At 43.6% G+C, this 26,567-nt stretch overlaps 1 protein-coding gene across 6 annotated transcripts in view; it reads right to left on the reverse strand.

Annotated features, from left to right (window-relative positions):
- The window catches only part of LOC128660495 (uncharacterized), a 422,478-nt gene that overhangs the window by 275,959 nt on the left and 119,952 nt on the right, over positions 1-26,567 (reverse strand). For 4 of the 6 annotated variants that reach the window (XM_053714386.1, XM_053714384.1, XM_053714385.1 and 1 more), the window contains one exon: positions 4,817-4,894. The exons of the other annotated variants lie outside the window; for them this stretch is intronic. In XM_053714386.1, coding sequence (XP_053570361.1) covers positions 4,817-4,894 — 78 coding nt within the window. The remainder of the gene's footprint in view (positions 1-4,816; positions 4,895-26,567) is intronic. 6 annotated transcript variants of the gene reach the window in all.

The raw sequence follows: 26,567 nt of genomic DNA on the forward strand, positions 1-26,567 counted from the left end.
TCAGACTGTCGTCGGTCGTGACAATGACCCACTCTGGTCTGTGGAACATCATCCCTTGAGACAGATTGTCCAGGGACAGCCACCAACGGAGTGAGTCTCTGGTCCTCTGATTTACTTGTATCTTCGGAGACAAGTCTGAATAGTCCCCATTCCACTGACTGAGCATGCACAGTTGTAATGGTCTTAGATGAATGCGCGCAAAAGGAACTATGTCCATCGCCGCCACCATCAACCCGATCACTTCCATGCACTGAGCTATGGAAGGAAGAGGAACGGAATGAAGTATCCGACAAGAGTCCAGAAGCTTTGTTTTTCTGGCCTCTGTTAGAAAGATCCTCATTTCTAAGGAGTCTATAATTGTTCCCAAGAAGGGAACCCTTGTTGACGGGGATAGAGAACTCTTTTCCACGTTCACTTTCCAGCCGTGAGATCTGAGAAAGGCCAGGACAATGTCCGTGTGAGCCTTTGCTTGAGGAAGGGACGACGCTTGAATCAGAATGTCGTCCAGGTAAGGTACTACTGCAATGCCCCTTGGTCTTAGCACCGCTAGAAGGGACCCTAGTACCTTTGTGAAAATCCTTGGAGCAGTGGCTAATCCGAAAGGAAGCGCCACGAACTGGTAATGTTTGTCCAGGAATGCAAACCTTAGGAACCGATGATGTTCCTTGTGGATAGGAATATGTAGATACGCATCCTTTAAATCCACCGTGGTCATAAATTGACCTTCCTGGATGGAAGGAAGGATAGTTCGAATGGTTTCCATCTTGAACGATGGGACCTTGAGAAATTTGTTTAAGATCTTGAGATCTAGGATTGGTCTGAACGTTCCCTCTTTTTTGGGAACTATGAACAGATTGGAGTAGAACCCCATCCCTTGTTCTCTTAATGGAACAGGATGAATCACTCCCATTTTTAACAGGTCTTCTACACAATGTAAGAACGCCTGTCTTTTTATGTGGTCTGAAGACAACTGCGACTTGTGGAACCTCCCCCTTGGGGGAAGTCCCTTGAATTCCAGAAGATAACCCTGGGAGACTATTTCTAGCGCCCAAGGATCCAGAACATCTCTTGCCCAAGCCTGAGCGAAGAGAGAGAGTCTGCCCCCCACCAGATCCGGTCCCGGATCGGGGGCCAATATTTCATGCTGTCTTGGTAGCAGTGGCAGGTTTCTTGGCCTGCTTTCCCTTGTTCCAGCCTTGCATTGGTCTCCAAGCTGGCTTGGCCTGAGAAGTATTACCCCCTTGCTTAGAGGACGTAGCACCTTGGGCTGGTCCGTTTTTACGAAAGGGACGAAAATTAGGTCTATTTTTCGCCTTGAAGGGCCGATCCTGAGGAAGGGCGTGGCCCTTACCCCCAGTAATATCAGATATAATCTCTTTCAAGTCAGGACCAAACAGCGTTTTCCCCTTGAAAGGAATGTTTAGTAGCTTGTTCTTGGAAGACGCATCAGCCGACCAAGATTTCAACCAAAGCGCTCTGCGCGCCACAATAGCAAACCCAGAGTTCTTAGCCGCTAACTTAGCCAATTGCAAAGAGGCGTCTAGAGTGAAAGAATTAGCCAATTTGAGAGCATTGATTCTGTCCATAATCTCCTCATAAGGAGGAGAGTCACTATCGAGCACCTTAAGCAGTTCATCAAACCAGAAATATGCGGCTGTAGTGACAGGGACAATGCATGAAATGGGTTGTAGAAGGTAACCCTGCTGAACAAACATCTTTTTAAGCAAACCTTCTAATTTTTTATCCATAGGATCTTTGAAAGCACAACTATCCTCTATGGGAATAGTGGTGCGTTTGTTTAAAGTAGAAACCGCTCCCTCGACCTTGGGGACTGACTGCCATAAGTCCTTTCTGGGGTCGACCATAGGAAACAATTTTTTAAATATGGGGGGAGGGACGAAAGGAATACCGGGCCTTTCCCATTCTTTATTAACAATGTCCGCCACCCGCTTGGGTATAGGAAAAGCTTCTGGGAGCCCCGGCACCTCTAGGAACTTGTCCATTTTACATAGTTTCTCTGGGATGACTAAATTTTCACAATCATCCAGAGTGGATAATACCTCCTTAAGCAAAATGCGGAGATGTTCCAATTTAAATTTAAATGTAATCACATCAGATTCAGCCTGCTGAGAAATGTTCCCTAAATCAGTAATTTCTCCCTCAGACAAAACCTCCCTGGCCCCCTCAAATTGGGTTAGGGGCCCTTCAGAGATATTAATATCAGCGTCGTCATGCTCTTCAGTAACTAAAACAGAGCATCCACGCTTACGCTGACAAGGGTTCATTTTGGCTAAAATGTTTTTGACAGAATTATCCATTACAGCCGTTAATTGTTGCATAGTAAGGAGTATTGGCGCGCTAGATGTACTAGGGGCCTCCTGAGTGGGCAAGACTCGTGTAGACGAAGGAGGGAATGATGCAGTACCATGCTTACTCCCCTCACTTGAGGAATCATCTTGGGCATCATTGTCATTATTTAAATGAATAGGAATTCTGGCTTCCCCACATTCAGAACACAGTCTATCTGGTAGTTCAGACATGTTAAACAGGCATAAACTTGATCAGAAAGTACAAAAAACGTTTTAAAATAAAACCGTTACTGTCACTTTAAATTTTAAACTGAACACACTTTATTACTGCAATTGCGAAAAAACATGAAGGAATTGTTCAAAATTCACCAAATTTTCACCACAGCGTCTTAAAGCCTTGAAAATATTGCACACCAATTTTGGAAGCTTTAACCCTTAAAATAACGGAACCGGAGCCGTTTTAAGCTTTAAACCCCTTTACAGTCCCTGGTATCTGCTTTGCTGAGACCCAACCAAACCCAAAGGGGAATACGATACCAAATGACGCCTTCAGAAGTCTTTTATGAGTATCAGAGCTCCTCTCACATGCGACTGCATGCCATGCCTCTCAAAAACAAGTGCGCAACACCGGCGCGAAAATGAGACTCTGCCTATGCTTTGGGAAAGCCCCTAAAGAATAAGGTGTCTAAAACAGTGCCTGCCGATATTATTAAATCAAAATACCCAGAATAAATGATTCCTCAAGGCTAAATAAGTGTTAATATCAATCGATTTAGCCCAAAAAAAGTCTACAGTTTAAATAAGCCCTTGTGAAGCCCTTATTTACAATCGTAATAAACATGGCTTACCGGATCCCATAGGGAAAATGACAGCTTCCAGCATTACATCGTCTTGTTAGAATGTGTCATACCTCAAGCAGCAAGAGACTGCAAACTGTTCCCCCAACTGAAGTTAATTGCTCTCAACAGTCCTGTGTGGAACAGCCATGGATTTTAGTTACGGTTGCTAAAATCATTTTCCTCATACAAACAGAATTCTTCCTCTCTTTTCTGTTTCTGAGTAAATAGTACGTACCAGCACTATTTGAAAATAACAAACTCTTGATTGAATAATGAAAAACTACAGTTAAACACTAAAAAACTCTAAGCCATCTCCGTGGAGATGTTGCCTGTACAACGGCAAAGAGAATGACTGGGGTAGGCGGAGCCTAGGAGGGATCATGTGACCAGCTTTGCTGGGCTCTTTGCCATTTCCTGTTGGGGAAGAGAATATCCCACAAGTAAGGATGACGCCGTGGACCGGACACACCTATGTTGGAGAAATGGTAATGACAGCCCTTAGCCAGCAACCGCATCTCCCAGCGTCTAACCCACACTGAATATACCTTAAAGATATTTAGCAATCAATATAAAGGGAATACCAGGTACACCATTACCATACATATCGTGCATACTGATTAACCCCTCCCCAGATAGGGAATAATGTCAGCCTGTTCTGATGCATCAAGTCTCCCCAGAAACAAATGGCTGAACATACCTCAATGCTGCTTGTAGCATGACACGGTTCTCCACACTGAAGATAAAAATAAGATGTCTCCACTCCTCTTAGGATTAAGTGACTGACGATTTCTCCCTGAGAAAAATAGTACTCACTGGCACCATTTTAAAACAAAAAACTTCTTGATTGAATAATCTAAACTAACACCTCACTTTACCTCTTCCTATCACTAACACAGGCAAAGAGAATGACTGGAGTGGGAGGGAAGGGAGGAGCTATATATACAGCTCTGCTGTGGTGCTCTTCGCCACTTCCTGCTAATCAGGAGGCGTTATCCCATAAGTAAGGATGAAATCCGTGGACTCGTCATATCTTGTAAAAGAAACTCAATTTTTTTTCTATCATGATTCAGATACATTAAACATTTTTAAACAACTTTCCAATTTACTTCTGTTATCAATTTTGCTTAATTTTCTTGGTAGCTTATTGAAGAAGCCTGAATGCACTCCTGGGAGCTAGCTAAATACAATTGTAAGCCAATGAAAATGGGCATAAAATGGGCATAAAAGTTCAGCTTCCAAGCTTCTGATCCTATCTAGATATGCTTTTCAACAAATGATACCAAAAGAATAAAGCAAATTAGATAATAGAAGTAAATTGAAAAGTTGTTAAAAATGTTATGCTCCGGGGGGGGCGGAGCTTAGCCACGCTGGGTGATGGCTGTACTGTAAGAGCGCTCTTCAACACTCAGGCAATATAATGCATAATTTGGGCATATTTCCTCCCTAAAACCATAACAATTAAGGTGCAGTATAACTTTAATACATCCCCCAATAAAACTACCGGGTCCGAATCACGGACGTGCGAGATTACAAGTGTTGGAAAGCAAACCAGCAAAGACTCTATAGCGGAGCAGCGCGACTCTGAAAGGCGGCGGACTGCGGCAGTTCTCTACTCACATTTCCCCTAATATACTGTCAGAAGCCTTATTGACCGGACTGGATACCTACCGCTCGACGATCCGGAACGCCATTGCCACATGGAAACGGGTAAGAAGGCTCTGCTACCACATGCTGATCCAAATCTCCCTGCAGATATACAAAATGTACCTGTAATACAATCATCAGGGTCTTGGAAGGGTATTAGTCGCATAACAGAGGTTGATGCGGCCAGAACAAGGGCCTGACCTTCATGGTTTATACAAACCCCTACTCTGACACACAGGACTGCACGTGGGGCATTTTGGAACCCGGTGGCATTAACTTTAAAGCATATTTTTGACAAGGATATTGCGCTCCCTTCTATCACAGGGGGGTGACGCCGCATGTTAAACGGACTGCCATAAAATAGGCTAATATCTTTTGGGCCGCTGGCCTGCTCTGGACCCTCGGGGAAGACCTGGAACTCTCATTTAATATTAGGGGGGCACATGAACATACTAAAGGGAAGGGCCACACTCATATATATCTATGGCACTCTCTATCATGACCTAGGGGTCTTTTGTGAGCACATCTTTTATCAGTCCTCTGCAGAGGCCACTGGGGAATGCCGGGAAAGAAGCAAAATAAGGTGGAAAAACACACTTCAGTGCGCACCCTGAACAAATATCTAAAGCAGGTGGAGCAACCTGGTGTCACTGCACCCGAGACCATGGAGGCTAGACGGCACGAATCAGGCAGTCAATCCCAGGGCACTGACAAACATTCTACACACCTCATCACAAAAGAAGACCTCCGCCTTCTTTCTTCGAAAGATGACATTAAAAATGCAGTTCAAGAGATGCGCACTATGTTTAATGACCTCAGAAAAGACATTACAGTGCTAGACACCAGAATCACACTAGTTGAATCAGCACAAGCAGCCTGTCAGGTATCTAAACAACAAATGAACATAGAGATCCAAGAGCAGGCGGAGACTTTACAACAAATGTCTGACAAACTCGAGGACCTAGACAATAGAGGTCGCAGAAACAATTTACGAATTAGAGGGGTCTCAGAGACCGTACACCCTCCTGCCATTGAGGGATACCTGCAGAGCCTATTTCGTACATTAAAGGATTCCCCTTCTTCCCCAGAGATAATGCTGGAGTGTGCCCACAGGGCATTAAGGGCGAAACCACCCCCCAAGGCCCCACCTAGAGACATCATAGTCCGCTTCTTAAACTATAAAGATAAAGAAGAAATCCTCAGGCACGCACGCAGTAAACACCCGGTACAACATGCGGGTGAGGAATTACAGATCTTTTCAGACTTATCCCCTACTACTCTACAAAAGAGGAGAGACCTCGGTCATATTACGGCCAACCTGAGGGCCCACAAGATCCCTTACCGCTGGGGGTTTCCAGTGTCTATAGTTGCCTCAAACAATAACAAAAACGCAACATACAAAGCAGGAATGGACATTCAAGAGTTCTTATGATGCCCTTTCTATCGGCGAGGCCCCTCAGAGAAGTTCCAACCCCACTGAGCCTCCTGGGCCACCAACCTAGCCTGCATTGTACAGGATCCTCTCGTTTTGGACAAAATTGCACAGAACTACTCTTATAAGCCCAATGCAAATGTATCCTTTTCCTGCAATGGTTTATCACTGAATACAAATTTTCCCAAATGTATATGCAATTAACCAGTTTCTTTACAGGATTTGGGGGATGAGATTGATATGTTTTTTGGGGGCGAGGGGGGGGGGATTTGTTCTTACAGTTATCCAGAGGGCCTAGGCAGTGGTCCATATCAGGCACAATCATTAGATACGGATAGAACTTTTCCACGGGCTATATAGTGTACAACCAGTAAGGGTGATGACTGATCTTCCTCTCAGATCTTGGTTAATAACCTAATATCCTTCTGGCACGGACTGGTTTCACATTAAGTTAGGTTTGTCATGAAAATATGGATGTTTTTCTCTAACTCATAACATGTTGAAGTTCGCATTATGTTCTTGTAATTTATTGTTATTAAAATGTGAATGCTTTCTCTCTCACTCACAACATATCGAAGTTTACATTGAGTTCACAGAGTTTTCCTAGTTTAGAGGGCTATTAGCCTATTTATCTAATCTGCTGTTGGTATTGCACATGCCTTTGGCCCCTGTTTTTCCCCCCCCCCCCGTACCCCCCCCCCCCGTACCCCCCCCCCTTCTCCTGTCGGAGGGCTACCTGAGCCTGTGTAAGCTAGCTCTCTGCACCTTCCCCTGTCTTTCCCAACATGCCCAATATCCATCATTGTTCTTTGGGGGGCTATATGGCCACCTGGAGTAACTTACATAAGATAATTGTACTCATTGTTATTGCCTGGGGGTTACAACCCCGATTGTTATTTTCTGTTAATTACTTCCAGTAGGTTTGTGTCTTCTCACAACTACTACATATCTTCTCACTAGAGTATTGTCTGTTCTTCTTGATACTCTAGTCTTTGCTCTTTTTCTCTTCTCCTCCTATTCTCTTTCTCTTTCCCCCCCCTCTCCATCTCCTCTCCTTACTCAACCTCCTCTACGTAAGCCCATACCTTCCCTTCCTCTCCCCCTTTTTTTTTTTCCTTCTTCCCACAGCATGAACGGTCACACCAGCAGATTCGGCTCCCACGGCCTTACTTTCACCACAATTAATGCCAAAGGACTGAATGACCCAGGTAAGCGGTCGATAGCCTTTAATGCTCTTAAAAATTTGCATAGCCATGTCATTTTTTTCCAGGAGACTCACTTCCGCAGGGGCAGGGAACCTAAGTGGTTCAATGCACAATACCCCACAGCTCTCTTTGCTTCCGGCCCTTCCAAAAAAGGGGGGGTGGGTATAGTGATCCACCACACTGTCCCACTCAAGGTGTTACATGTAGAGAGGGACCCAGACGGCAGATATTTGTTGTTGACAGGACTTTTGTACGAGCACCCAATCACTCTAGCCACCATTTACAGCCCTAACACTGACCAACACTTGTTTATGTCCAAAATCTCAAAACTTCTACTGGACTTTGCAAAAGGTCCAGTGTTCCTCTCGGGGGACTTTAATATAACTATGGACGCAACAGTTGACACATCTAATGGTTTGACTAGCACTTCTTCTAAAATAATTAAATCCGTTAGGTCATCCATTTCGAATCTTATGTTACACGACATATGGAGGTCACTCCACCCCACGAGTAGAGATTACACGTACTATTCTTCCCCACACAACAAATACTCTAGAATAGACTACCTCCTTACTGACTCAGCTGGGCTTGACATGGTCACTTCTTGCTCTATAGGATCCATAACATGGTCGGATCATGCTCCGGTTACATGTGTAATCCAATGGCCTGACCTTCCTCCCACGGCTTACGTCTGGAGACTAGACGACACTCTACTAGACGACCCCATAATATCCTCAGAAACACAAAAAGCTCTGACAGACTTTTTCTTGCACAATGACCCTTCTCACACATCCATAGTTAATGTCTGGGAGGCACACAAATGTGTTATTCGGGGTGTATTCCTCAAACACAAAGCACGCCTTAATAAACAGCGCAGACTAAAACACACTCAGTTACTAGGCACAATAACCCAACTAGAAACAACACATAAAGGTAACCCGCTTGATGGTGAAATTAAGAATAAACTAGAACTAGCCAGAAAGGAGCTTAATGCCCACCAACTGGAATCCTACCAACGTAAAGTCCTAGCAGTAAAACAAAAATACTACGAAGGAGGGAACAAACCGGGGAAGTTGTTAGCCAGAGCTGTCCGGAGGAAGCAGTTAAAAACACATGTACACTACATACTAACTGAAGATGGCTCTATGCTGAAGGGCAATAAACAAATTGCGAACTCCTTTCACACATACTACAGCGCACTATATAACTTACCTAACCCGATGAATACAGGGGATAAACCTGCTAGCGAGGCTGATAGGAGCCAGTTAATAGATCAATATTTGTCCACGCTAAATTTACCACAACTAGAAGATGAACAAAGGAGTAATCTAGATAACCCCTATTGCCCCCGAAGACCTTTTCCAAGCCCTTAAAGACTTCCCCAGCGGAAAGTGTCCAGGTCCGGATGGCTATTCACTTAAATATTATAAACTATTTAAGAAAACACTGACCCCTGTGATGCTCCACTTGTTCAATGAACTGATTGATAACCCATCCCTATCGAGTAATATGCTCGAGGTGCATATCACCATCATCCCTAAACCGGGCAAGCCTCCCACCTCCCCCGCAAATTTTAGGCCCATATCACTATTGAATATGGACATCAAAATCCTGGCAAACCGCTTAAACAAATATCTCCCTAATCTTATTCCGACAGACCAAGTGGGCTTCGTGCCCGGAAGAGAGGCAAGAGATAACACCAACAAAGTTTTCCAACTATTAAATTATGCCCAGGTTGAGGGAGTGCCCATGGCCCTCTTCTCCACGGACGCAGAGAAGGCCTTCGACTGCGTCGATTGGCTTTTTCTGCGTCGGGTTATGCAGACCATGAATTTTGGTCAGGCCTTTCTTAACATGACCTTTGCCCTATACTCTGCACCCAATGCGCAAGTCAGATTGAACGAATCCTTGTCGGACAAGTTCACTATTTCTAATGGCACCCGCTAGGGGTGCCCCTTATAACCTCTACTCTTTGTTCTCTCCATTGAGACCTTAGCACAAAGGGTCAGAAACAACCCAAATATTAAGGGAGGGCGGGTCGGAAATGGGGAACACAAGCAGGCCCTATATGCCGATGATGTTCTCTATACTCTTACGAATCTTGACACCTCAATACCAGAACTCCTGAAGGAACTAAGGGAATATGGAGCCTTATCTAACTTTCATTTGAATTTATCTAAATCAGAGCTCCTTAACATAAATGCACCTGCGGCACACATTCAACTCGTAGAAGCAGAACACAAAGTACCCATAGCCACATCTACACTAAAATATCTAGGCATATTCTTGTCAGCTGATCCCTCAGATATATTTAAAAATAATTACTTAACATTGCGTAGGGAGATTATTAATGACCTGTCCTCATGGAAGAATAAATCTCTGTCGTGGCTAGGGAAGATAGGCTTAATCAAGATGAACATCTTACCTCGCATACTATATGTGATGCAGACGGTTCCAATCCACCTACCGACAGACTTTTTACCCCTATTACAGAAAACCATAGAACAATTTATTTGGACGGGGACCAGACCTCGTATCCCTAGAAGGACGTTGTACCTCCCTCGTGATAAGGGTGGCTTGGGCTTCCCAGACTTGACTTTGTACAGAAGGGCAATTTTGATACAAAGATTAGTAGAGTGGGCCCATAATACCACACAAAAGCAATGGGTCAGAGTAGATGGACCGATTCTTCACTTACATAAAGTCGGCACGCTGGCGTGGACTCCGGCTTCAAAACGCCCCAAAATGGTTCAGAAATACCACCTAACACTTGAGACCCTTCTTACATGGGACAGACTAATAGCCACAAGCACACATATCTCTTCCACCTTCTCACCAATGCTTCCTATTATGGAAAATCCCGAGACACCTTACTATGACCTTAGTAGATGAATGTGTTCGCCCTATAGTTTAAAAATAGGTACCTTACAATACGCTATGGTGGGGGGTAAGCTCAAATCTCAACAAGAGTTACAAGAACAGTTGGGGCCCATCTTCTCCTCATGGTTACGATACCACCAGCTCTCGCACTTCCTGTCATCCCACAAACATAAGAGTAGATTTCTTAGAGAATTAACACCATTTGAAGTTTTATGTACTGGATCCACTCCTCCTAGAAGATTGATTTCCAAATTGTATAAGCTCCTCCTTATCCCACCAGAAGCACAGTTACCCTCGTACACCAGAGCCTGGAATAGGGAGCTCAATAATATAATAGAAGAAGATGATTGGCTCAGGTCTTTTGATCTGGTCAAGCGCTCCTCGGTATCTGCTAAGATCCAGGAAATACAGTTAAAGTTACTAACAAGGTGGTACTACACACCAGTCAGACTCCATCAGTTATTTCCAGCCGCTAATGCAACGTGCTGGAGGGAATGTGGGGAGTTAGGCACACTCACACATATATGGTGGTCCTGCCCCAAGCTGACGGGCTATTGGACCTCAGTTCTCAGAGAAATTACAGACAAACTGAATATAGCCATACCAAACACGCCTGAAACCCTCTTGTTCTTACATCTCCCTAGAATTAAAACCAACCAAGGTCGGGCGCTTCTTTTGCTTATGCTCACTGGAGCTAAGCGACTTATCCCCAGGATGTGGAAGTCCAGGGAGGTGCCCACGCTTGCGGACTGGCACTCCTCCGTAGAAGAGCTGTTAACTTTGGAAAAACTACACTACTTTAAATGCAACCAACTGGCAAATTTTGAACTAATTCTGGCCCTGTGGAACTCTGCCCCTGTGTGAGGTCGGGGGCAAGCCTGACTTCAGTCTATCTCCTGTAACATTGCCGAATGAAACCCCTTCTCCTGGCCCATGGCCTTCATGCTACCTTTTTTTTTTTTTTTCTCTCCTCCTTCCATACTTCCCCCTTGCTCTTACCCCTCCTCAAACCCTCCCCTACCTCTCCCTCCCCCTATTGTACGGATAATATTCTTGTATCTTCCTGTTCTACTGGAAATTGAATGTTTTCAAATATCTAATGTACACTGTTCAGTATAATGTATGTAGAAATATTGTTAGAAAAACTCAAGCTTTCGGTCATGTGATCTGTCTTATGTTTATTTCGGTGCACGGGGTTGTGCTGCGCGCTCCCCGGCTACCACGTTTTTTCTAACAATGTCGGTTGACACTGTGACACTGTATGTATCTTTATTTGATCTGCTAATAAAGCTTGTTTGAAAAGAAAAAAAAAAATGTTATACTCCATCTAAATCATGAAAGAAACATTTGGCGGTTCCATGTCCCATTAAGACTTGATCGATATGTTATTTAATAGCAACACAACAGAAATATCTTGCCCCAAACCTGAAGACTCTGCTTATGTTGCACAGCATTTGAAGCTATAGTGCAGGATCGATAGCCTCAAATTAAGCAGAGTGATGTCTAGCAGCAGACAGTACAGCTTTTGACAGGCACACAAAAGGGGGACTGGTAACAAGCCTTGGGTAGAAGCACTGGACCAGGACCTAAAAAAACATAATTTATTCTTACATGATAAATTTATTTCTCTTGTAGTGTGTTCAGTCCACGGGTCATCCATTACTTATGGGATATATTCTCCTTCCCAACAGGAAGTTGCAAGAGGATCACCCAAGCAGAGCTGCTATATAGCTCCTCCCCTCACATGTCATATCCAGTCATTCGACCGAAACAAGACGAGAAAGGAGAAACTATAGGGTGCAGTGGTGACTGGAGTTATAATTTAAAATTTAGAACCTGCCTCAAAAAAGACAGGGCGGGCCGTGGACTGAACACACTACAAGAGAAATAAATTTATCAGGTAAGCATAAATTATGTTTTCTCTTGTTAAGTGTGTTCAGTCCATGGGTCATCCATTACTTATGGGATACCAATACCAAAGCTAAAGTACATGGATGATGGGAGGGACAAGGCAGGAACTTTAAACAGAAGGAACCACTGCCTGTAGAACCTTTCTCCCAAAAACAGCTTCCGAAGACGCAAAAGTATCAAATTTGTAAAATTTGGAAAAAGTATGAAGTGAAGACCAAGTTGCAGCCTTGCAAATCTGTTCAACAGAGGCCTCATTCTTAAAGGCCCAAGTGGAAGCCACAGCTCTAGTGGAATGAGCTGTAATTCGTTCAGGAGGCTGCTGTCCAGCAGTCTCATAGGCTAAACGTATTATGCTACGAAGCCAAAAAGAGAGAGAGGTAGCCGAAGCCTTTTGACCTCTCCTCTGTCCAGAGTAAAGGACAAACAGAGAAGAAGTTTGCCGAAAATCTTTAGTTGCCTTTAAGTAGAACTTCAGGGCACGGACCACGTCTAGATTATGCAAAAGACGTTCCTTCTTTGAAGAAGGATTAGGACATAATGATGGAACAACAATCTCTTGATTGATATTCCTGTTAGAAACAACCTTAGGTAAAAACCCAGGTTTAGTACGCAGGACTACCTTGTCTGAATGAAAGATCAGATAAGGGGAATCACAATGTAAGGCAGATAACTCAGAGACTCTTCGAGCCGAGGAAATAGCCATCAAAAACAGAACTTTCCAAGATAAAAGTTTAATATCAATGGAATGAAGGGGTTCAAACGGAACACCCTGAAGAACTTTAAGAACCAAGTTTAAGCTCCAAGGAGGAGCAACAGTTTTAAACACAGGCTTAATTCTAGCCAAAGCCTGACAAAAGGCCTGGACGTCTGGATTCTCTGCCAGACGCTTGTGTAAAAGAATAGACAGAGCAGAAATCTGTCCCTTTAGTGAACTAGCGGATAAGCCCTTTTCTAAACCCTCTTGTAGAAAGGACAATATCCTAGGAATCCTAACCTTACTCCATGAGTAACTCTTGGATTCACACCAATATAAATATTTACGCCATATCTTATGGTAAATTTTTCTGGTAACAGGTTTCCGAGCCTGTATTAATGTATCAATAACCGAATCCGAAAACCCACGCTTTGATAGAATCAAGCGTTCAATTTCCAAGCAGTCAGCCTCAGAGAAATTAGGTTTGGATGGTTGAAAGGACCCTGAATTAGAAGGTCCTGCCTCAGGGGTAGAGACCATGGTGGACAGGACGACATGTCCACTAGGTCTGCATACCAGGTCCTGCGTGGCCACGCAGGCGCTATCAGAATCACTGATGCTCTCTCCTGTTTGATCCTGGCAATCAGTCGAGGTAGCAACGGAAAAAGTGGAAACACATAAGCTATGTTGAAAACCCAAGGGGCTGCTAGTGCATCTACCAGCACCGCTCCCGGGTCCCTGGACCTGGATCCGTAACAAGGAAAGCTTGGCGTTCTGGCGAGATGCCATGAGATCCAGATCCGGTTTGCCCCAATGACGAATCAGTTGAGCAAATACCTCCGGGTGAAGTTCCCACTCCCCCGGATGAAAAGTCTGGCGACTTAGAAAATCCGCCTCCCAGTTCTCCACGCCTGGGATGTAGATCGCTGACAGGTGGCAAGAGTGAGACTCTGCCCAGCGAATTATCTTCGAGACTTCCACCATCGCTAGGGAACTCCTGGTTCCCCCTTGATGATTGATGTAAGCCACAGTCGTGATGTTGTCCGACTGAAATCTGATGAACCTCAGTGTTGCTAACTGAGGCCAAGCTAGAAGAGCATTGAATATTGCTCTTAATTCTAGAATGTTTATTGGGAGGAGTTTCTCCTCCTGAGTCCACGATCCCTGAGCCTTCAGGGAGTTCCAGACTGCTCCCCAGCCTAGTAGGCTGGCATCTGTTGTTACAATCGTCCAATCTGGTCTGCGAACAGTCATTCCTTTGGACAGATGAACCCGTGACAACCACCAGAGAAGAGAATCTCTGGTCTCCTGGTCCAGATTTAGCAAAGGGGACAGATCTGAGTAATCCCCGTTCCACTGACTTAGCATGCATAGTTGCAGCGGTCTGAGATGCAGGCGCGCAAATGGCACTATGTCCATTGCCGCGACCATTAAGCCGATTACTTCCATGCACTAAGCTACTGATGGGCTTGGAATGGAGTGAAGGACACGGCAAGCATTGAGAATCTTTGATAACCTGGACTCCGTCAGGTAAATCTTCATCTCTACAGAATCTATAAGAGTCCCTAGAAAAGGAACCCTTGTGAGTGGTAACAGAGAACTCTTTTCCACGTTCACTTTCCACCCATGCTACCTCAGAAATGCTAGAACTATCTCTGTATGAAACTTTGCATTTTGAAAACTTGGCGCTTGTATCAGAATGTCGTCTAGGTACGGAACCACCGCTATGCCTCGTGGTCTTAGTACCGCCAGAAGTGAGCCCAGAACTTTTGTAAAAATTCTCGGGCCGTAGCTAACCCGAAGGGAAGAGCTACAAACTGGTAATGCCTGTCTAGAAAGGCAAACCTTAGGTACCGATAATGATGTTTGTGAATCGGTATGTGAAGGTAGGCATCCTTTAAGTCCACTGTGGTCATATATTGACCCTCTTGGATCATGGGTAGGATGGTCCGAATGGTTTCCATCTTGAACGATGGAACCCTTAGGAATTTGTTTAAGATTTTTAAGTCTAAGATTGGTCTGAAGGTTCCCTCTTTTTTGGGAACCACAAACAGATTTGAGTAAAACCCTTGCCCTTGTTCCGTTCGCGGAACTGGGTGGATCACTCCCATCACTAAGAGGTCTTGTACACATTGTAGAAATGCCTCTTTCTTTACTAGGTTTGTTGATAACCTTGACAGATGGAACCTCCCTTGTGGAGGAGAAGTTTTGAAATCCAGAAGGTATCCCTGAGATATAATCTCCAACGTCCAGGGATCCTGTACATCTCTTGCCCAAGCCTGGGCGAAGAGAGAAAGTCTGCCCCCCACTAGATCCGTCTCCAGAAAAATGCCTTTCCAACCCTGTCTGTAACGAGCAGTAGTTCCTTCCTGTTTTGGAGCGGAGGAAGTTGATGCTGCTCCTGCCTTGAAATTACGAAAGGCACGAAAATTACACTGTTTGGCCTTTGATTTGGCCCTGTCCTGAGGAAGGGTGTGGCCCTTACCTCCAGTAATGTCAGCAATAATTTCCTTCAAGCCGGGCCCGAATAAGGTCTGCCCTTTGAAAGGAATGTTCAGTAGTTTAGACTTAGAAGTTACATCTGCTGACCAGGATTTAAGCCATAGCGCTCTGAGCGCCTGTATGGCGAATCCGGAATTCTTAGCCGTAAGTTTGGTTAAATGCACTACGGCATCCGAAACAAACGCATTAGCCAGCTTAAGCGTTCTAAGCTTGCTCAAAGTCTCATCCAATGGTGCTGTGCGAATCGCCTCTTCCAGAGACTCAAACCAGAATGCCGCTGCAGCAGTGACAGGCGCAATGCATGCAAGAGGCTGTAATATAAAACCTTGTTGAACAAACATTTTCTTAAGGTAACCCTCTAATTGTTTATCCATTGGATCTGAGAAAGCACAGCTATCCTCCACCGGGATAGTGGTACGCTTGGCTAAAGTAGAAACTGCTCCCTCCACCTTAGGGACCGTCTGCCATAAGTCTCGTGTGGTGGCGTCTATAGGGAACATTTTTCTAAATATCGGAGGAGGGGAAAAAGGCACACCGGGTCTATCCCACTTCTTGCTAATAATCTCTGTAAGCCTTTTTGGTATAGGAAAAACGTCAGTACACACCGGTACCGCATAGTATTTATCCAGCCTACATAATTTCTCTGGGATTGCCACCGTGTCACAATCATTCAAAGCCGCTAACACCTCCCCTAGCAACACGTGGAGGTTCTCAAGCTTAAATTTAAAATTTGAAATTTCTGAATCCGGTCTCCCCGAATCAGAACCGTCACCCACAGAATAAAGCTCTCCGTCCTCATGTTCTGCAAATTGTGACGCAGTATCAGACATGGCTCTCGTGTCATCGGCGCGCTCTGTCCTTAACCCAGAGCTATCGCGCTTGCCTCTTAACTCGGGCATATTGTATAATACTTCTTTCATAACATTAGCCATATCATGTAAAGTGATTTGTAAGGGCCTTGATGTACTTGGCGCCTCAATCTCACGCACCTCCCGAGCGGGAGACGAAGGTACTGACACATGAGGAGAGTTAGACGGCATAACTTCCCCCTCGTTGTCTGGTGATAATTTCTTTATCGGTACAGATTGACTTTTATTCAAAGTAATATCAATACAATTGGTACACATATTTCTATTGGGCTCCACATCGGCTTTTGAACATAATGAACAACCAGCTTCCTCTGTATCAGACATGTTTAAACAGACTAGCAATGAAGCTAGCAAGCTTGGAATTACTTTCAATAAAATTACAAGCAATATAAAAAACGCTGCAGCGCTTTTAACAAACACAGTTGAATAACAAAGAACTAATTCAGTATTAGTCAACAATTCTTAACGGTAAATGAATTAATTAGCAGATGATTGCACCCATTAGCAAAAGGATGATTAACCCCTCAATACCCAAAAAACGGATATCATTAAGATTTAACGCTTTTATCACAGTCAAACACACTGTCACAGGTCTGCTGTGACTGATTACCTCCCTCAAAAACGAATTTTGAAGACCCCTGAGCTCTCTAGAGACGTCCTGGATCAAGGAGGAAGAAGCAGGAAGACTGTGCTAGAATTTTAACTGCGCAACAAGGCGCTAAAAAGAAAAGGTCCCTCCCACTCATATTACAACAGTGGGAGACCTGATATAACGGTTTCTATGCAGAAAAATACGTAAGCCATGTGGAAAAAAATCATGCCCAAAAAGGATTTATCACCAAAGTACCTCACAAAACGAATAACATGCCAGTAAACGTTTTAAAAACAAACTTTTTCAATGTCATGCAAAGTTATCAGTAAGCCTGCTACCAGTCGCTTCTACTGCAGATAAGGCTTAAGCATTATTTCAGTATTAACAGTATTTTCTCAGTCAAATTCTAGTCCCTAGAAAATAACTCAACTGCACATACATTTATCAGCCTGATACCAGTCGCTACTACTGCATTTAAGGCTGTACTTACATCATATGGGTAACAGCAGTGTTTTCTTAGTCAATTCCATTCCCAGAAAATATTGTACTGCACATACCTCATTTGCGGGGGACCCCGCATGCTATTCCCCTTTTCTGAAGTTACCCTACTCCTCAGAATGTCGAGAACAGCCAGTGGATCTTAGTTACGCCTGCTAAGATCATAGAAAACGCAGGCAGATTCTTCTTCCAAATACTGCCGGAGATAGAAAAAACAGCACACTCCGGTGCCATTTAAAATAAACTTTTGATTGAAGAATAATTAAGTAAAAACTCCAACTCCTCTCGCGACCTCCTTCTTTGTTGAGGGTTGCAAGAGAATGACTTGGTATGACATGTGAGGGGAGGAGCTATATAGCAGCTCTGCTTGGGTGATCCTCTTGCAACTTCCTGTTGGGAAGGAGAATATATCCCATAAGTAATGGATGACCCGTGGACTGAACACACTTAACAAGAGAAAAGAGCATTGGCTGCTACTATCACATTATTATCATTATATATTATTGATCAGTAGGGATGTTTATCAACTATAAATCCGTAAATGTAACTCCTAAAACAAATTTAACGGGACAGTCAAGTCCAAAAAAAAAACTTTTAAATAGGGCATGCAATTTTAAACAACTTCCCAATTTACTTTTATCACCAATTTTGTTCTTTTGGTATTCTTAGTTGAAAGCAAAACCTAGGAGGTTCATATGCTTATTTCTTAGACCTTGAAGACTGCCTCTAATCTGAAAGCATTTTGACCACTAGAGGGCAATAGTTCATGTGTTTCATATAGATAACATTGAGCTCATGCACGTGAAGTGACCTAGGAGTGAGCACTGATTGGCTAAAATGCAAGTCTGTCAAAAGAACTGAAATAAGGGGGCAGTCAGCAAAAGCTTACTGTGTTGGTTATGCAAAACTGGGGAATAAGTAATTAAGGGATATTCTTTCTTTTAAAACAACAAAAATTCTGGTGTTGACTGTCCCTTTAAAAAAAGTAAACCCAATATATATATATATATATATATATATATACACACACACACACAGGGCAGTCGTTAAGCAATATATAGGTAATATGAACAGATTGGAAAGATATCTCTAATCAAAGGTTTAACGTTCATATGTTGATGTTGAAAACTGGAAGCACAGTATTCTGAAAGGAATTAAACCCAAAAATGTTCTTTCATGACTTAGATAGAACATACAATTTTAAACAACTTTCCAGTATACTTCTATTATCAAGTTTGTTTCATTCTCTTGGAATCATTTGTTGAAGGAGCAACAATGCACTACTGGTTGCTAACTGAACACATGGGTGAGCCAATGACAATCGGTATATATATGCAGCCACCAATCAGCAGCTAGAACCTAGGTTCTTTGCAGCTCCTTAGCTTACCTAGATAAACCTTTCAGCAAAGGATAACAAGAGAAGGAAGCAAATTAAATAAGTATATTGGAAAGTTATTTAAAATTTTATGCTTTGTCTAAATAATGAATGTCTAATTATAACTTCACTGTCCCTCAATTAACTTTCACTAAGAATTTTATTGGGAGTTCAAAGAACACTCCTACCGTTTTTAAAATGTCATATATAGTTTGTTAAATAGATACTGTTTGCAATTCAGAGATTTGCCTTGCAGATGTAAATGCCAGAAGAAAAAAACACTAGAAGGGGCTCCATGTACTAAATGGCGGGCGGACAGCTTCTCAACTCACTACACACGGGCAGCGGATCTGTTGATCCGCTTGCCCGTATGTATCATTACACACTCATCGGAGTGTGTAATGCCCGCCCCTTCAATCACGCGACTGAAGGGGCTGTCAATCAACGAGAGCGAGCATGCTCTCTGTGATTTTGCCTCGCAACCTAAGAGGTGGCGTAGGAAGCAGCAGTCTAATGACCGCTGCTTCTTACATTGCGGGAAGCAGGCTCGCATATGCGAACCTGCCCCGCAAAGGCTCCGGAGCAGCTTTCGCTGCTTCGAACATGGAGCCCATGGATTGAATGCCAAGGAAGTGATTAAAAAAGAAAGTACCCATAAGTGCATCCAATCAAGCAGTAAATGGAGTTCAATGTACAAAGCAGTGTAAGCTGCTTTTGAGCCCTTGCGGGACAGGTTCGCACATGCAAGCTTGCTTCCCACAATGTAAGAAGCAGCAGTAACCAGACCGCTACTTATACTCTCCGCCACCTCTGAGGTGGCAGAGAGAAATCACCCTGAAGATTCTCGCTCAGAGGGATTTGACAACAAGCAAATGTGTAATGATACATCCAGGCAGCAGATGTACAGGGTCTACTGCCTGTTTGATGCGAAGCAGTGCAGACAGGTTCTCAAGATGAGAACCTTGTACACATGGCCCTTAGTACATATTTTTGTTTTAGGAAGGATGGAAACCAAAGCCTGGAAGAGACATAGGACTATAGGATTCTAAACCCATTTGGTAAAAAGCAACTGTTAGATTGTTAGTGCTTAGGCCTTGAAGGAAACTATAGTGCACACAATGGAGAAGATGACAAGTTTGAAGATTGTTCATAAAAAACATAATTTATGCTTACCTGATAAATTCCTTTCTTCTGTAGTGTGATCAGTCCACGGGTCATCATTACTTGTGGGATATTATCTGCTCCCCTACAGGAAGTGCAAGAGGATTCACCCAGCAGAGTTGCTATATAGCTCCTCCCCTCTACGTCACCTCCAGTCATTCGACCAAGGACCAACGAGAAAGGAGAAGCCAAGGGTGTAGTGGTGACTGGAGTATAATTTAAAAAATATTTACCTGCCTTAAAAAACAGGGCGGGCCGTGGACTGATCACACTACAGAAGAAAGGAATTTATCAGGTAAGCATAAATTATGTTTTCTTCTGTTAAGTGTGATCAGTCCACGGGTCATCATTACTTGTGGGATACCAATACCAAAGCAAAAGTACACGGATGACGGGAGGGATAGGCAGGCTCTTTATACAGAAGGAACCACTGCCTGAAGAACCTTTCTCCCAAAAATAGCCTCCGAGGAAGCAAAAGTGTCAAATTTGTAAAATTTGGAAAAAGTATGAAGCGAAAACCAAGTTGCAGCCTTGCAAATCTGTTCAACAGAGGCCTCATTCTTAAAGGCCCAAGTGGAAGCCACAGCTCTAGTGGAATGAGCTGTAATTCTTTCAGGAGGCTGCTGTCCAGCAGTCTCATAAGCTAAACGAATTATGCTACGAAGCCAAAAAGAGAGAGAGGTAGCAGAAGCTTTTTGACCTCTCCTCTGACCAGAGTAAACGACAAACAGGGAAGACGTTTGTCGAAAATCTTTAGTTGCCTGTAAATAAAATTTAAGGGCACGAACTACATCCAGATTGTGCAAAAGACGTTCCTTCCTCGAAGAAGGATTTGGGCACAAGGATGGAACAACAATCTCCTGATTGATATTCCTGTTAGTGACTACCTTAGGTAAGAACCCAGGTTTAGTACGCAGAACTACCTTATCCGAGTGAAAAATCAAATAAGGAGAATCACAATGTAAGGCTGATAACTCAGAGACTCTTCGAGCCGAGGAAATAGCCATTAAAAATAGAACTTTCCAAGATAACAACTTTATAACAATGGAATGAAGGGGTTCAAACGGAACACCCTGTAAAACGTTAAGAACAAGGTTTAAACTCCATGGTGGAGCCACAGCTTTAAACACAGGTTTAATCCTGGCCAAAGCCTGACAAAAAGCCTGAATGTCTGGAACTTCTGACAGACGCTTGTGTAACAGAATGGACAGAGCTGAGATCTGTCCCTTTAAGGAACTAGCGGATAACCCCTTTTCTAAACCTTCTTGTAGAAAAGACAATATCCTAGGAATCCTAACCTTACTCCAAGAGTAACCTTTGGATTCGCACCAATATAGGTATTTACGCCATATTTTATGGTAAATCTTTCTGGTAACAGGCTTCCTAGCCTGTATTAAGGTATAAATAACTGACTCAGAAAAACCACGCTTTGATAAGATCAAGCGTTCAATTTCCAAGCAGTCAGCTTCAGAGAAGTTAGATTTTGATGTTTGAAAGGACCCTGAATCAGAAGGTCCTGTTTCAGAGGTAACGACCAAGGTGGACAGAATGACATGTCCACCAGATCTGTATACCAAGTCCTGCGTGGCCATGCAGGCGCTATTAGAATCACTGATGCTTTCTCCTGTTTGATTCTGGCAATCAATCGAGGAAGCATCGGGAAAGGTGGAAACACATAAGCCATCCTGAAGGTCCATGGTGCTGTCAAGGCATCTATCAGGACCGCTCCCGGATCCCTGGATCTGGACCCGTAGCGCGGAAGCTTGGCGTTCTGTCGAGACGCCATGAGATCTATCTCTGTTTTGCCCCAATGTCGAAGTATTTGGGCAAAGACCTCTGGATGAAGTTCCCACTCCCCCGGATGAAAAGTCTGACGACTTAAGAAATCCGCCTCCCAGTTCTCCACTCCCGGGATGTGGATTGCAGACAGGTGGCAAGAGTGAGACTCTGCCCAGCGAATTATCTTCGATACTTCCATCATTGCTAGGGAGCTTCTTGTCCCTCCCTGATGGTTGATATAAGCTACAGTCGTGATGTTGTCCGACTGGAACCTGATGAACCCCCGAGTTGTTAACTGGGGCCAAGCCAGAAGAGCATTGAGGACTGCTCTCAATTCCAGAATGTTTATTGGAAGAAGACTCTCCTCCTGATTCCATAGTCCCTGAGCCTTCAGAGAATTCCAGACAGCGCCCCAACCTAGTAGGCTGGCGTCTGTTGTTACAATTGACCAGTCTGGCCTGCTGAATGGCATTCCCCTGGACAGATGTGGCCGATAAAGCCACCATAGAAGAGAATTTCTGGTCTCTTGATTCAGATTTAGAGTGGGGGACAAATCTGAGTAATCCCCATTCCACTGACTTAGCATGCACAGTTGCAGTGGTCTGAGATGTAGGCGTGCAAAAGGAACTATGTCCATTGCTGCTACCATTAGTCCGATTACCTCCATGCATTGAGCTACTGACGGGTGTTGAATGGAATGAAGGACACGGCATGCACTTTGAAGTTTTGTTAACCTGTCCTCTGTCAGGTAAATCTTCATTTCTACAGAATCTATCGGAGTCCCCAGGAAGGGAACTCTTGTGAGTGGAAAGAGAGAACTTTTCTCTTCGTTCACTTTCCATCCATGCGACCTTAGAAATGCCAGTACTATCTCTGTATGAGATTTGGCAGTTTGAAGGCTTGAAGCTTGTATCAGTATGTCGTCTAAGTACGGAGCTACTGAAATTCCTCGCGGTCTTAGTACCGCCAGAAGAGTGCCCAGAACCTTTGTGAAGATTCTTGGAGCCGTAGCCAGTCCGAATGGAAGAGCTACAAACTGGTAATGCCTGTCTAAAAAGGCAAACCTTAGATACCGGTAATGGCTTTTGTGAATCGGTATGTGAAGGTAAGCATCTTTTAAATCCACTGTGGTCATGTACTGACCCTCTTGGATCATGGGCAAAATTGTTCGAATAGTTTCCATCTTGAACGATGGAACTCTTAGGAATTTGTTTAGGATCTTTAAATCCAAGATTGACCTGAAGGTTCCCTCTTTTTTGGGAACTACAAACAGATTTGAGTAAAACCCTTGTCCTTGTTCCAACCGCGGAACTGGATGGATCACTCCCATTAATAAAAGATCTTGTACGCAGCGTAGAAACGCTTCCTTCTTTGTTAGGTTTGTTGACAACCTTGACAGATGAAATCTCCCTCTTGGGGGAGAGGATTTGAAGTCCAGAAGGTATCCCTGAGATATGATCTCTAACGCCCAGGGATCCTGAACATCTCTTGCCCAAGCCTTGGCGAAGAGGGAAAGTCTGCCCCCCACTAGATCCGGTCCCGGATCGGGGGCCCTCAATTCATGCTGTCTTAGGGGCAGCAGCAGGTTTTCTGGCCTGTTTGCCCCTGTTCCAGGACTGGTTAGGTTTCCAGCCTTGTCTGTAGCGAGCAACAGCTCCTTCCTGTTTTGGTGCAGAGGAAGTTGATGCTGCTCCTGCTTTGAAATTACGAAAGGAACGAAAATTGGACTGTCTAGCCTTGGCTTTGGCCTTGTCCTGAGGCAGGGCATGACCTTTACCTCCTGTAATGTCAGCAATAATCTCTTTCAAGCCGGGCCCGAATAAGGTCTGCCCTTTGAAAGGAATATTAAGCAATTTAGATTTAGACGTAACATCAGCTGACCAGGATTTCAGCCACAGAGCTCTGCGTGCCTGAATGGCGAATCCTGAATTTTTAGCCGCAAGTTTAGTTAAATGTACTACGGCATCTGAAATAAATGAATTAGCTAACTTAAGGAATTTAAGTTTGTGTGTGATGTCATCTAGTGTGGATGATTGAAGTGTCTCTTCCAGAGACTCAAACCAAAATGCTGCTGCAGCCGTGACAGGCGCAATACATGCAAGAGGTTGCAATATAAACCCTTGTTGAACAAACATTTTCTTAAGGTAACCCTCTAATTTTTTATCCATTGGATCTGAAAAAGCACAGCTATCCTCCACTGGGATAGTGGTACGCTTAGCTAAAGTAGAAACTGCTCCCTCCACCTTAGGGACCATTTGCCATAAGTCCCGTGTGGCGGCGTCTATTGGAAACATCTTTCTGAATATAGGAGGGGGTGAGAAAGGCACACCGGGTCTATCCCACTCCTTAGTAACAATGTCAGTAAGTCTCTTAGGTATAGGAAAAACGTCAGTACTCGTCGGTACCGCAAAATATTTATCCAACCTACACATTTTCTCTGGGATTGCAACTGTGTTACAATCATTCAGAGCCGCTAATACCTCCCCTAGTAACACACGGAGGTTCTCAAGCTTAAATTTAAAATTTGAAATGTCTGAGTCCAGTTTATTTGGATCAGAACCGTCACCCACAGAATGAAGCTCTCCGTCTTCACGTTCTGCAAACTGTGACGCAGTATCAGACATGGCCCTTGCATTATCAGCGCACTCTGTTCTCACCCCAGAGTGATCACGTTTACCTCTTAGTTCTGGTAGTTTAGCCAAAACTTCAGTCATAACAGTAGCCATATCTTGTAATGTGATTTGTAATGGCCGCCCAGATGTACTCGGCGCTACAATATCACGCACCTCCTGAGCGGGAGATGCAGGTACTGACACGTGAGGCGAGTTAGTCGGCATAACTCTCCCCTCGTTGTTTGGTGAAATATGTTCAATTTGTACAGATTGACTGTTTTTTAAAGTAGCATCAATACATTTAGTACATAAATTTCTATTGGGCTCCACTTTGGCATTAACACATATAGCACAGAGATATTCCTCTGAATCAGACATGTTTAACACACTAGCAAATAAACAGCAACTTGAAAATACTTTTCAAAGTAATTTACAAATAATATGAAAACGAACTGTGCCTTTAAGAAGCACAGAAAAAAATTATAACAGTTAAAATAATTAAGTTATAGCATCAATCTTTGTCAGAATATACAGTTTTAGCAAAGGATTGTTCCCCTCAGCAATTAAACAACACAACTTTAGCAAAGGTTTAATCCCATTAGCAAAGATAACAATTTCTGAAAGCAGGAAACAAATTACAGAATAAACGTTTTTACCTCAGTCAAACTATAATTCTCACAGCTCTGCTGAGAGAAATTATGCTGACTGAAATATTTGATGCATAGTAAAAGCGCCCCTCCCCCACACACACAGCAGTGAGGGAGAACAGAAACTGACAGAAAAAAACAGATTTAAGCAACTGCCAAGTGGAAAAATAGTGCCCAAACATTTATTCACTCAGTACCTCAGTAAATGAAAACGATTTTACATTCCAGCAAAAACGTTAAACATAATCTCTAGTTATTAAACAGCTTTATGTATTTCTTACAGTGTAATTCTAGTGAATTACCATTCTCCCAGAATACTGAAGTGTAAAGTATACATACATGACATTATATCGGTATGGCAGGATTTTCTCATCAATTCCATTGTCAGAAAATAAAAACTGCTACATACCTCTATGCAGATTCATCTGCCCGCTGTCCCCTGATCTGAAGTTTACCTCACTCCTCAGATGGCCGAGAACAGCAATATGATCTTAACTACTCCGGCTAAAATCATAGCAAAACTCTGGTAGATTCTTCCTCAAACTCTGCCAGAGAGGTAATAACACACTCCGGTGTTATTTTAAAATAACAAACTTTTGATTGAAGATATAAAACTAAGTATAATCACCATAGTCCTCTCACACGACCTATCTAGTTGCTGGGTGCAAGAGAATGACTGGAGGTGACGTAGAGGGGAGGAGCTATATAGCAACTCTGCTGGGTGAATCCTCTTGCACTTCCTGTAGGGGAGCAGATAATATCCCACAAGTAATGATGACCCGTGGACTGATCACACTTAACAGAAGAAATAGTCAAGTGTCATAGATGGGATCACTCCCTTCAGTTGCAGAAAAGTTTGCTAATGTAGAAACCCTGCAAAAACACAATAATTAATTTAAGCTCCAGTGCTAATATTTTGAGAAGGGGAAGCTATGGCCTTTTGGGTCAGAATAGAAGGACTATTATCGCCTCTAGATTTTCTTATTACATTTTGAAAAGCAAGGGGGTGGAGCCAACGCCTGAACTGATCAGTCGCACTTTGCCTGATCTCCAGGACTAACCTTTCTTATATAGCTAAATATCGCTAATATACATCTACTAACAGGTGAATCCTCTATAGACCTATACTCTAAGGAAGGTAATGATGGCGACTCCGGACCCTGTTGGCCCCTGTGCGGCAACTTCAACTAACTCTGCCGGCCATGCAATTGCGGCCTCATCTTTGAGATATTGAACAGCGTGTACAGCTACAATATAGATCGGCACAGAGATCCAGATACCAAATCCATGTAAACCTTCCCCACCAGCGTGCTTGCTATACTACAAGACCTGTAATAATCTGCTCCCCAGACTTCTTACGTGAGGGAAGTGATTGTGCCATAACTCCTATTGAACAGAGAAAAGCAGCAAAACGGCCATAACAGACTTTGAAGATGGAGTTAAGGCTCCAGATTTTGGAGGAGAAGCTCTGGAAAATTTGGGAGGAGAATATTTCTCACTTAAATGAGTCACTGACGCAATGCTTACCCGGAATAACAGAAAAGCATAAGGAGGTTAGATGCTGCATTGAATCCGGAGAGGTACTGGTGACGCAACCAGTGTTTGGAAGTGTGGAGGT

The sequence above is a fragment of the Bombina bombina genome, chromosome 5, assembly GCF_027579735.1.
Source record: "Bombina bombina isolate aBomBom1 chromosome 5, aBomBom1.pri, whole genome shotgun sequence".
NCBI lineage: Eukaryota > Metazoa > Chordata > Amphibia > Anura > Bombinatoridae > Bombina > Bombina bombina.